Source organism: Meles meles, chromosome 17 (genome assembly GCF_922984935.1).
Source record: "Meles meles chromosome 17, mMelMel3.1 paternal haplotype, whole genome shotgun sequence".
NCBI lineage: Eukaryota > Metazoa > Chordata > Mammalia > Carnivora > Mustelidae > Meles > Meles meles.
In genome coordinates this window covers 50494063-50507386 of record NC_060082.1, presented here as the reverse complement: position 1 = coordinate 50507386, position 13324 = coordinate 50494063, and the positions used below count along the sequence as shown (strand labels likewise).

At 36.6% G+C, this 13324-nt stretch overlaps 1 protein-coding gene across 2 annotated transcripts in view; it reads left to right on the top strand.

The window, feature by feature from the left end:
• The window catches only part of DHX9 (DExH-box helicase 9), a 54483-nt gene that overhangs the window by 26556 nt on the left and 14603 nt on the right, over window positions 1-13324 (top strand). For both annotated transcript variants that reach the window (XM_045982754.1, XM_045982755.1), the window contains 5 exons: window positions 122-199; window positions 927-1118; window positions 7853-7994; window positions 8447-8529; window positions 11312-11468. In XM_045982754.1, the coding sequence (XP_045838710.1) occupies window positions 122-199; window positions 927-1118; window positions 7853-7994; window positions 8447-8529; window positions 11312-11468 (652 nt within the window). The remainder of the gene's footprint in view (window positions 1-121; window positions 200-926; window positions 1119-7852; window positions 7995-8446; window positions 8530-11311; window positions 11469-13324) is intronic.

Genomic DNA, 13324 nt, shown 5'->3' with positions numbered 1-13324 from the left:
AGACTCTTGTGTTTTGTTTTTGAATATATTTCATTAAGATGTCCAGATTTTTTAAAGTGTTTACAATGTGAAGCTAGTTATATGCATTTGTTTGACTGACTGTTGCCTTCTCATTTTACAGGCTACTCCAGAACAAATAAGTATGGACCTCAAGAATGAGTTAATGTACCAGCTGGAACAGGATCATGATTTGCCAGCAGTAAGTCAGTGAATTATTTAGACATATGGTGCCCAGAGCTTTAGAACTTTCTAGGAGTGGGCAGAACAGTGAATGATGTATTTTGCCCCTTCTAGGAAGTGGATCCAAAGGTAATTTCAAACCTCTAATTGTAGTCACCTCTGAGGATAATTATTTTAAGTTAAGGGCCTGGGATTCTTAGTTAATGTAAATAGAGAGATCTGAGTAGTAACTTTGGGGGGGGGGGTGCATATTTCACTATTGTAAAATGTTGTAAGAAGGGGACTGTATATGGAACGTCCAGGGAGAAAAGAGGAAAACAAGAGTGTGGACAAGGTCACAAGATAGATTCTTCAGAAATTCAGTGAAGAGAAGCAGTTCTTTTAGAGATAGAAATGTACATTGTTTTATGCAAAAATATATTTTGAGTATGAAGTCAGTGGAAAAATGTTTTTATAGAGATGAGAAATTTTTTTTAGGATAAAGTTGCTTCTAATGTATGTGTTGGTAAAAACTTGGACTGCCATGGAGCTTTCCTAAAACAGATCCTTAGGGGTAGGCTCACCTGGTTGGCCATCTGACTCTTGGTTTTAGTTTGGATCATGAGCTCGTGGTCTTGAGACTGAACCCTGTGTCGGGCTCTGTGCTCAGTATGGAATCTACTTAAGGTTCTCTCCCTCTGTCCCTCCCCACCTCTCTCTCTCTCTCACTCTCGCTCTCTCAAAAAATAAATTTAAAAAAAAAAAAGATCTTACAGGAGAGAGAGTTGCTGCCTGTGAAGAAATTTGAAAGTGAAATTCTGGAAGCAATTAGTCAAAATTCAGTTGTCATTATCCGAGGCGCTACTGGATGTGGTAAAACCACACAAGTTCCACAGTTTATTCTAGATGACTTCATCCAGAATGACCGAGCCGCAGAATGTAACATTGTGGTAACTCAGGTAAGTAGTAAGCCAGCTTACAAGGTGTATGTCTGGTGTTGGTAGTTTGAGAAGTGGAAACACCTGGACGTCAGGTTATTTCTAATTCTTCGATTAACTCCCATTTGTAGCCACATTAGTCTCTTTAAAATTAAAAAAAAAGAAAAATTAAGTTTTGTTCTGATTTCCTTCACTGATAAACTGAACTGGACCATGTGGGTGATTCTTTTTTGTCTGGGCTAGAGGAAGTCTTTGGGCCTAGAATCAGATAAGGCTTAGAATACTTTCTTCCCAGGTTGACATGCAAATCTTGGTCCTCTCCATCTTACCTTAATACTCAGAGCAAGAGGGAAGCTAACAAAACAGTTAATGGTTGGCTAACTGAATGCTTAAAGTATGCCAGGTTCTGTTTTAAACAGTTGGTATTTTTTAAACTCATGTAAAGTTTATTATGGCTCTAAGATGTACATAATATTTTATTTAGTATTTCTGTTTCAGTAAATTAAGGCACAAAGAGTTAAACAAATTGCCCAAGTTATTAACACAGGAAGTAGTGGAACTGGGATTCAAAACCAAACAATTTGCCTTTGGAATTCTTCCTTTTAGCTACTATATTGTATTACCTTACCAGCAATAAGTGATGCCTGCGAGTTTGTCCCAGAGCTTAGGGAGAAGCTAATTAGCGCTTCCAAGCTTTCTCAGGTTAAAACAGTTTCCATCAGCTCTAACCCTCTACTTTGGGCACTTAGACAGAGACCATTGCATAGAAGCCAGATACCACCTGTCAGTCTGCCTCAGACCTTGACTTAGGGATTCTTAACCTGGGGCACATAATTGATCCTTGGGGAGGAGTAGTGAGCCTCAAAATAGCAAAAATTGTTTGTGCCTGTACATTTATGTATATACATACAAACTGTATTTTTAAAAATTTCTGAAATTGAGGTAGATCTTTTAGTGTCTATATTTGATGTGACAGTTGGGTTTTTTGGCCTAAAAAAAATTTACCGAGGGAATGAACATTGCTTTTAAAATCAGTGCTATCTTAGGCTTTAAAAATATGATAGGTCAGGGCGCCTGAGTGGCTCGGTGGGTTAAAGCCTCTGCCTTCGGCTCAGGTCATGATCCTAGGGTCCTGGTATCAAGCCCCACATCGGGCTCTCTGCTCAGCATGGAGCCTGCTTCCCTTCCTCTCTCTCTCTCTGCCTGCCTCTCTGCCTACTTGTCTGTCAAATAAATAAATAAAATCTTTATATATATATATATATATATATATATAAATATATGTCAAATAAATAAAATATTTAAATATACATATATATGATAGGTCTACATTTTTCTGAGAAAGGACCCTTAGCTTTCTTCTCAAAACATTCTTTGATTGTCCTTCCCACTCCCAAAACTGGTTATGAATCCTTTGCCTCATAGTGAAAGTTCCAATCCCAAGTACTGTGACCAATAAAATGTCCTTGCTCTTTTTTTGTTGTTGTTGGGGTGGTTTCTTTTTTGTTTCTGTTTTTTTGTTTTTTGTTTTTTGTTTTGTTGTTATTGATATCCTTGCTCTTAATGCCTACCTGTCTTATAGGAGGTGTATTTTTCAGGAATGTCTGTTGTTCAGAAGAGGAGTCTTGAGTTCTGCTCTGTACTCCCTTCTTACTATCACTCTCCACTTTTAATCTCAAAAACAGTTCAGTTGTATAGGAAGAGCAGATGAGCTGACAACCTGTGCTCTCACTCAGAAGTTGTTCACATGTCATGAGTAGAATAAAATCACTTCCTGCTCAAATGAGGTGTTTTTTTCACTAGCCATCTAATATCAAAGCCAAGTTAATCTACCAAAAATCACTTTTATGTGTTCTGGACAAAATAGGCTTTTATATTACAGTCTTAAACTTTGTATAATTTGCTTACTAGCATGTGTCCTTTCCCAGATAATTTGGACATTTCCAGTGGTTTTATCTGTGAAATGCACAGGTTTTGATACGTAGGCTATAACAGATATAAGCAGTGAGATAAAGGGTGGAATGTGGGTCAAATGTTATTTTACTTCTTTGCATATAAAAACAGCTTTCACTTAGTCCTCTTTTAATTTTACTCCTTTGTGAAGTGAAAATCATGAAATTGAAAGATACTTCAGACAATTAGTCCATCTTTTTTCTCTGGGTAGAATGTTCATAATAGGTGGTCACTTAACTTATGCTTGAAAATTTCCACTGGTGTGGGAATGTAGCTTGTTTTCTGATTTTGGACAAATGACTTTGAACTGTCATAATGAATCTTTGTCTTAGTGCTTGTCCCAAAATCAGTCTGATACCTTTTTCTCATTATGTCTTTAAAAGTATGTACCATGGGGGCGCCTGGGTGGCTCAGTGGGTTAAAGCCTCTGCCTTCAGCTCAGGTCATGATCCCAGAGTCCTGGGATCGAGCCCCTCATCGGGCTCTCTGCTCCGCAGGGAGCCTGCTTCCTCCTCTCTCTGCCTGCATCTCTGCCTAGTGTGATTTCTCTCTGTCACAAAAAAAAAAAGTATGTACTGTTTCCTTTGTCTTACAAACATCTGTAGTTCAGCCCTGAAGATTCAGTTAACCACATTTGAATGCATTGACATCCTACCTGGAATATAAAAGATGGGCCTGAGCATATTGATTGGTCATTGTAGAATATGGTTTTTAATATTCTTAAATTTTTTTTAAATTTTTTTTTAATAATACAAAGTACTTGAAGGGCACCCGGGTAGCTAGTTGGTTAAGTGTCTGCCTTCAGCTCAGTCATGATCCTGGGGTCCCTGCCAAGTGGGGAGTCTGCTTCTCCCTTTCCCTCTGCCCTCCTGCTCCCCCTTGTACACATTCTCCCCCTCCCCTGCTCAAATACATAAAATCCTTTAAAAAAAAAAGTTAAAAAATACATAGTATTCTGTTAAGTCAATCTTAGATAACATTAGTAATTTTTGTAGCAATATCACTGTTGTATCTTTTTTTTCTCCATAGGAAACACATGGTTTCCTAGGTTTTTCTGTGCCTGGTTTGTATGTATCTCCAGTCATAGAGCACAAGTTGAGAGTTATGGACTTCTAGTCCATAATACATAAAACAGAATGGCTTAAGGGCGCCTGGGTGGCTTAGTGGGTTAAGCTTCTGCCTTCGGCTCAGGTTATGGTCTCAGGGTCCTGGGATTGAGCCCCACATTGGGTTCTCTGCTCTGCAGGGGACCTGCCCCCCCCCCATCCCCCGCCTGCCTCTCTGCCTACTTGAGATCTCTCTCTCTCTCTCTCTCTCTCTCAAATAAATAAATAAAATCTTTAAAAAAAAAAAAAACAACAGAATGGCTTAAACCATGATTCCTAACTTTATCACTTACACTATATCACTTACCACTATACTCTATTACAGTAAAGAGAGGAATAGTGAAGCCGTATGTGGAAAGGTAGATCTGCAGGTATAGGTAAAAGATGTTTTGCCGGTGAACCTTGCCTTGTATTTATTCACTGTGGGACAGTATGTAAAACAGTTACTGAAGCACAGCAAGAGAAAGGGGATAAATAATTCAAGGGCTAAGTAGAGCACCTTCTTCTTAGGCTGTCAAGTGGCACACAGTCAGAAATGTTTAAACATTCATCAGTAATCTTCTATGTTGAGCAGTGTTCTCCCACACAATGTGCCTATCCTGTGAATATTTGTAATGAGCCAAGGGTATGGAAAATTTGAAGATTATTTTTTTAACTGCTTTTTTCTAACTGAAAGTAGTGTGTGCCCACTGGGGGATAATTAGAAAATAGAGGAAATTTTAAAAGCAAAGCCAAGTCAAGAGCTCATCATCTAGAAGTAAACATTTTTACTTAAATCTTTATCCTTTCAGACTTGATGTATACCATCTTAATCTGTCCTCTTTGTGTAACAGTATACTGTGGTAGAGCAACAATATAATTCTATAATAACTTAATAATTTTCCATTTTATGCATGTTATTAAATGATGCAGCTTTTTTATGATTGTTTCTAATATTTTGGTATTACATATGCTGAGAAAAACACACTTGTACATACATCTTTTTATATACTCATTTGATTATTTCATTGGAATTTGTAAACATGGAATTGTTGGGTCAGATGGTATACATATTTTAACTTTTATGCACTTTGCTATATTCACCTCAGGAAAAATCCCATCTAATTATTTTTGAATAAAAGAAATGTTTTCCTTCAGTATGTAGTTAATTTTTTTAGTTATTTTTATTAACATATAATGTACTATGTGTTACAGGGGTACAGGTCTGTGAATATCAGGCTTACACATTTCACAGCACTTAGCACATACCTTCACCAGTGTCCATAACCCCACCACCATCTTCCCAACCCCCAGCAACCCTCAGTTTGTTTGTGAGATTATGGTTTGTCTCCCTCCTGATCCCGTCTTGTTTCATTTTTTCCTTCCCTACCTCCCAAACCCTCCATCCTGCCTCTCAAATTCCTCATATCAGAGAGATCATAATGATAATTGTCTTTCTCTGATTGAGTTATTTCACTCAGCATAATACCCTCTAGTTCCATGAACATCGTTGCAAATGGCAAGATTTCATTTCTTTTGATGGATGCATAGTGTTCTGTTGTATATCTTCAGTATGTAGTTTAAATGGGTTTTTGTTTGTTTTTAAAGTCAGGGCTATTGAGGATACTGAAAGCTGGGAAGTCAGAAGCATACAGAAATATGGGAAGAAGATTGTGAGGTTATTTGTTTCTGTGGGTGTTTGAAAGAGTAGTCATCTTGATACTGATTTGTGTGTATATTCAAGAAAATGTGGCCCATAGTGCTTCTGAAGATGGTTGTTTTAGACTTTCTACGTTAATTTGTAACCTCTACCATGGGTGGCTTTCTTGAGTCTCTTAAGACAGTTGTGTTTGGGGGCCATATAGAGTTAAGAACTATAATAGGTACTGCGTAGGGAATATGTCATCTGCTGTCCATAGTCATTTTAGGTGGCTGGAAACTATATAAAGATCGTAGACCTGAAAATAGCCCCAAGGAGGTAAAAGCAATCCCCATGTACCCAGTAGCATATAATATACCTCCTAAGAGTCAGATAATCTCATAGATTTGAAATTCATCTAGAAGCCAGCTATTTAGTAGGAATGTTGAAAACTTTAAGAAAGACAAAAACAGAGCAAGGAGGTAGGGGTGGTGTCAGGAATTTATTGTTTAAGATGCCTGGGTGGTTCAGTCTGTTGAAATTCTGCCTTCAGCTCAAGTCATAGCCCTGCATTGGGCTCCCTGTTCAGCTGGGTCTGCTTCTCTCTCAAATTTTTTTTTTTTTAAGAATTTATCTGTTTGTAGAAACTAGCAGTAAACTTCTTTAAAAGTCCCAGAAAATACTGTATTTTTTACGGTTAGTGGAATATCATTTTTACATTTCCTGATATAAGAATGTAGTTGAACTCTTCTCTTGAGGGCTAAATCCAGAGCTCAGTTCTTCATGTAACACTTACTCACAGTTAGTAAGGTGCAGAGTACAGGTCAGTAGTGGTCAGTAAAAGCTAGCATAGCTCAGCAAGTCAAGGCACATAAACCAGAGTATAAGCTTGGGAAAACTCAACACCACGTGTTCAGGAAGACATCTTTTAATCTCTTACCTTTGTGGACAAGATACATATAAAAACTAGGTGATTATATACTTACCTGTATTTGCTGCTAGCCCCATATCCTACAGGACCTTAAATTAGGGATATAAAAATTAATAAATCATGTTTTATATTGATTCAAAAAAAATAACAGCTTTAGTGAAGTTTTGCTTTGTACTTTTTTTTTAAGGTGGTTATTTGTCTCTGGCTTCCTAAATAGTCATGTCATAAGCTGGGATGATATCATATTGGTATTTATATATGAAACTCAGAGTTTTCTCGAGCAAGGAACTGAAGTACAACCTGTCATCAAGAACTTCTTGACAAAATCAAATGCAAGGCAACTTAGAAACATTCAGTCTTTATAAATCTGCATGTACCTCCATGTTTATACCTTCAGGGTATAGTAATAGTCATAGTATCGACCAAGTAAATATTGTTTTGTGTACCTATAAGAAGATGGAATACTTCAGAAAATTTTATTTTCAGAAGAATTAAGGTCTAACACTTAACAACATTCCCCTTGGGCTCGGCATATTTATTGCTTGAAATAGTAATACACACCTGGTTTTCCTTGCCATATATGCTTGTCAAGAACAAGAGTGATTTCATTTAGTTTTCTGTCTCTAGCACTGTCTATGGCACCTGATGAAAATATGTAATGAATAATTCCTTTTTGAGTTAATAAAATGATTGTGAATGAAAGGTGACCGTAGTAGATATGGCAAAGAAGGAGCTTATTTACCTTCCTAATACTTATACAGCTCAGATAAAATTTTTTTAAACATGCACCTTCACTTTGATAGGCAGTTACAAGAACTTCGATATGTGCTCTGTTGCCTTCCCTACTGGACAGTTACTCTGAATATTAAGATTTGGGCCAATGGTAAAAACATTTTCTATAAAAACTTGAGAATTGTTTATATACAAAATGAAAACAGCATTTTTAAGAGTCTACTATAGACTGTTAATTTTTGTTATTGTAAAAAATTTCGGAGCTTGTTAAAAATGATCATTATTATTATTCTTTGTGTTGATTTCTGAGCTGGCAGTGGGACAGATTTTCGACAGTAATTCCATAACCCTAATAAGCAAGTATATCTGTAATTTTGCACCTTTGAGTCACTTTCTTTTTTCTTTCTTGTCTCAGCCCAGGAGAATAAGTGCAGTTTCTGTGGCTGAGCGAGTTGCCTATGAGAGAGGAGAAGAGCCTGGAAAAAGCTGTGGCTATAGTGTTCGATTTGAGTCAGTCCTTCCCCGTCCTCATGCTAGTATAATGTTTTGTACTGTCGGTAAGTAATTTGTTTTATTTTGGTCTTTGACTTGGAGTTTATATTGTATTATTTATGAAGAACCTTGGTAACAATGCAGAGTGGCTGAAAATAAGTCAAGGAGCCAGTCTGAGAATTTTCGCTTCAGTAGAACTTGTGGCACTTTTTCTCTAAATGGAGAGCATTATATTACCACTGGTTTTTATAGCTTAGAGAAGATAAAATCTGCTTAGGTTACCAGAGTTATGTCTTCTAATAGTCTTTTTGTTGGACAAATGTGTTTCAGAACACAATTACCTTTTAATAATTTAAATACACAGATTATTATTTCTTCCCTAAAATGATTCTGGGGTTATATTAACTGAAACGTAGTTGATTGTCTAAATGTTTGTTTTGTTACACATTTTTATATCTCCCTACCTCAGTCAACATAGAAACTCATCTCCAGTTGTTCCGCTTGTTTCCTTTTCCAGGTGTGCTCCTAAGAAAATTAGAAGCGGGCATTCGAGGAATCAGTCATGTAATTGTAGATGAAATACATGAAAGAGACATAAATGTAAGTAATTTGAAAGTTACTGTAAAGTACTAATGTTAATATTCTGAATTAAAAAATCAAAGAATGTCTTCCCTTTTCTCATTTTATGTCTTCTATCAAAATCAGGAGCTTTAGTCACCAAGATATTGGATACCTGTTTTTAGCAAGGCAAATAAGCCTTTTTTTCTTAGTTCAATGCACAGAATTCTAAAAGTCCTCTTGTTAAATATCATTGGAATGATTAGTAAGAGGTAGCATAATACAGCAGCTGGACTGTTTATGACTGAATCATTGATAGAATTTTAATAATTTTTCTTTGAACTGGAGATTAATCTGAGATAAATTTTTTAAGTTTTAAATTCAGCGTAATTAGTAATATCTTTCTGGATGTTTGAAGCTCTGATCTTGTCAGGTGTTAATGATAATCATGCCAAATTAGGAGAAAACTAGAATTCATTTCATAACCCTTCCCTTTTTTGGTTTTTGGCAAAATTTGTACACAATTACTATATAATTGTGTAGTTTAAAGGTTGGTAGCATAAAGCAATGATTTGTTTTTATGCCACTATTTTACATATCCAAACAAAGGTGTCCCTGAATAGGCAGTATGTCATTCAGACTGTTGCCAAGCTACTATTGCTCAGAACACTGATTAGAGGGCCTTCTCTTTAGAAAATACTTGTATAGCTATATGTATGTATAATATTTGTATAGCTGTACTTTGACTTTTATGGTTGAGCTAAAATGAGTAAGAAAATTTGGTTTATTAGATAGCTTTTAAAATCTGAAATTTAATTTTTCAGTGAGGTAAAATTTTTTTGTCATTCAAAATCTCTTGAAAACTAGTTCTTTCTCTCATTAACTTAAAATGAAATATTTCAGTATTATCTTCACTAGCATGGCAACATGCAAGTGTTTTTAGAGTTTATCCCGAATCTTACTGGAAACATCATGGATCATAATTACAATTTTCCTAAAAATAATAAGTGATTTTGGTCAGCTTTCCTTCACAGTCTGTCAGGTCTATGTATATGTACCATTCACACTGAAAAATGAAAAAATGCCTTTTAGAAACTTTTTATATTCTCTTTCATATGAGCTTTATCCTATCCAACTTAGAGACCGATTATTATAAATAATAGGGAATAGGAATATTTAACAGTGCGGCTGGATGAAAAGGTTAATTACAAAAGTCAGTTGTGTTTTATGTATTATTAAAAAACGGCTAGAAAACAGCTCAAAAGATGACATTGCAATAGTCAGAATGTCGAATACTTAAGAATAAATCAACCCTATAGATACCACTTCAGTTGATCCAGTTTGAATGCAGTTCTAATCAAATTCCCATCAGGATTTTTCATAGAATTTAATAGGTTCATTATGAACACTTACAGGGAAGATTTATGGCCCCAAATAATGAGGATTTCTGGAGAAGAGAGAATAGATTGTCTTGGCTTCACCAGGACTTAATTCAAAGCTGTAGTAATTGAGATGGTACAGGGATTGAAGGTTGTAATGAATGAGACAGTACATGGGTTGAGCACTGAATTATTCAAAATATGGAAACATTGTGGGAACAGATGGTGTGTTGAATGCAGCATTGGTAATAAGAGTGATGGCATGTTGGGTCGTTGGGAAAGGGGAGTGGGTTCTTCCATAAATTGAGCCGGAAACAAATGGTCACCATAAGGAAATAGTTGCAGTTGACCTTGCCTCCTATCCAGATACAGAAATCAGTTCTAGGGGCGCCTGGGTGGCTCAGTGGGTTAAGCCGCTGCCTTCGGCTCAGGTCATGATCTCGGGGTCCTGGGATCGAGTCCCGCATCGGGCTCTCTGCTCAGCAGCGAGCCTGCTTCCCTCTCTCTCTCTCTGCCTGCCTCTCTACTTGTGATCTCTCTCTGTCAAATAAATTAAAAAAATCTAAAAAAAAAAAACCAAAAAAAAAAAAGAAATCAGTTCTAGATAAACTGAGGACTTAAATGCCATTTTTAAGTTTTAAAAATGATAAGTAAAAAATAGAAATAGCATTGTCCAATATAAATATATATTTATACACTATGTATATATTGTATATGCATTTGTATAGATGAGAGAGGAAAGGTATATGAAAGGAAGAAAAATAGAAGTAAACATCTAGACAGCATTGTCCAATAGAAAAATATATATATAGTATAGGTACCTGTGTAGATGAGAGAGGAAAGATAAATGAAAAGGAATAAGATGTTTCAGGATGGTTTACTCTAGTTGAGGAAGACAATGAAGGGCAGGAGGGCCAGACAGCCAAAGAGAAGTTACAAGTCAGAGTTACAGCTTTCATGTTGTTTGGTAGGTAGATGGGTACTTTATCTTATTAAGTTGTAACTGTTTTGGCCATTATTTTGTTTGAACCAAATAAGACCTTTCTAATATTTTTAAGATTAGCTTTTCAGGTGGTTCGATAACTGAGTTTTTGGTTCATCATGGCTTTCCCTCTTCCCTAGTTAAAGTTTGTATGACTACAATTATAAATTTCACTGAGAATTTTGAGATGAATTCTTTGCTCTCATTAATTTTTTATTCCTCTCCCTTCTCCTACCTAAATAGCACTCATTTTTAATCCCTATTAAATTGTAGCTATTAGGCTACAACTGTTCTTAAAAATACTACTGAATCCCACAGTAACCCTTTACCTTACACTTCTGCAAGCCACCAAAGAAACTGAGTTTCATTGATTTCTGCATAACACAAGCAAACTCTTGGTCTAGTCTTTTACTAGCATGAACTTCTTATGCAGTTCTTTTTTTTCATTTGTGTTTTTTAATAGACCGACTTCCTTTTGGTAGTGTTGCGTGATGTGGTTCAGGCTTATCCTGAAGTTCGCATTGTTCTCATGTCTGCTACTATTGACACCAGTATGTTCTGCGAATATTTCTTCAATTGCCCCATCATTGAAGTTTATGGGAGGACTTACCCAGTTCAAGGTAAATAGTTTGGAGGTGGGGTGAGAGGGTGAACATCTTTTATGCATTGGAATTGGGATTTTCTTAGTCTTGGAAATTGGAGTAATAGTTCAAAAGACATTTAAAATACAGGCCGAGGTAGAATATCAAATGCCTCATAGCATTCTTGGGCTTTTACTTAAGCAGCAGTGAGTACAATATGAAGAGCAGGAAGAGGTCATTATTACTTGAGGAGTTGCCATATCCAGTAAGTTTCCTGCCTTTCCCTTATAGCAAAGATAGCTTTCAGAATTACATACTGGCATGTGTAAATCATTATGGCCTGTAGATGTTTATGGGAAATACTATTAAAAAGTTTAAGCAGCCAGAGTCACATTACAAGAGAATCTTTCTTAGAGCCAAAGCAGGCATATGTTAAAATGACATTAAGGTGAGTGTGTCAGGATCAAGTATTTCTAATAGGTAAGAGCTCCTTTACTTTTGTTTTTTCCCCCTTTTTAGATTTATTTATACATTTTAGAGATAGCGTGTGGGAACCCGTGGGCCAACTAGAGCAGGGGGAGCGGGTGGAGGAGAGGGCGAGCAGCAGACTTCCCTGCCGAGTGCAGAGCCTGAGAAGCCTGAGGATAAGGGGCTTGATCTCCCCAGAGATCATGACCTGAACTGAAACTGAAACCACACATAGGATGTTTAACTGACGGAGCCACCCAGGCACCCCACACCTTTACTTACTTCAGAATATTTTATCACCGTTTTTTAGGATAGTTATTTAATAGTTTGGTTAAAAAAGTGAATTGAGGGCATGAAAATAAGCTAAAAAATTTGCTGTGTGGGTATGAAATGATAAATGGCTATGTCAGGATACTGGTTTTTGAAATTCAGAACTAGGGGGAGCTCTGTAACAAAAGCCAGTGCAGTTGTATCCTGTGAGGGTACAGGTTGACAGTTGTAAAGCTGTTTACATGTGTATTGAGATTGAACAAATAATTAAGTGGATGGCAGATGGTGGAGCCAGGTTTATTATTGGAGTGAGAGGTGATAGCTAAGTAGGAGGGAAGGCTTGAATGAGCCTTGAATGAGTAGTATATGATTACTTCTGGAAACATCAGTAAGGAGTCATGTTACAAGTGAATAGATACAGAAATAATTACAAATATGTATGGATACATGGGTGAGTATGCTTGCTTATATTTCCTAGCTCTGTCTGCCGACCACAGTGATGGAGACAGGGACACAGGAGCCAATCTGAAAGAGCTGGAATAATTTGAACAAAAATAAATAAAGTAACATAGTATGGATTAGAAACCCTAAGGATAAAATAAATTTCCATGAATCCATATGGTGGTTGAATAAATAAATGGGTAATAAAGACACATCTCTCATATGGAATAATTCCAAAAAGATTATAGAGATACTCTCCCTCTTACCTTAAAAAAGTAAGGCTTACCTCCCTGTCCCTTGAGTGTCTCATGCTTCTGTGGAGTATGGACAGGGAGAAACAACAGTAACTTCACAGTGACTTGGAGTATACGTGTATACTCTTGTATGTACTGTTTGCAGTAACTTGGAGGAACTTTGTCGACAAACACTACTTCAGGTGAACAAGTTTAACATCATCAGTGATGAGTCATACTGGTTGTATGTACCCTTGATACAGTGTGAAGAGTAGCACTTTGGGACTCAGCATATCGAGGGGAATTGTTATAAATCATTAGAACTATAGATTATGAGACATTTCTGGGCCCAGCTTAGAACCCCAGGAATATAATTGATCAGCAGATACTCTGACTTTCCTGATATCCTTCTTTAGAGTCGTAACTGAAGGGAACCTATTTTATGTGTACGTCCTGATGGAGGAAGGATGGACTATGGTATAT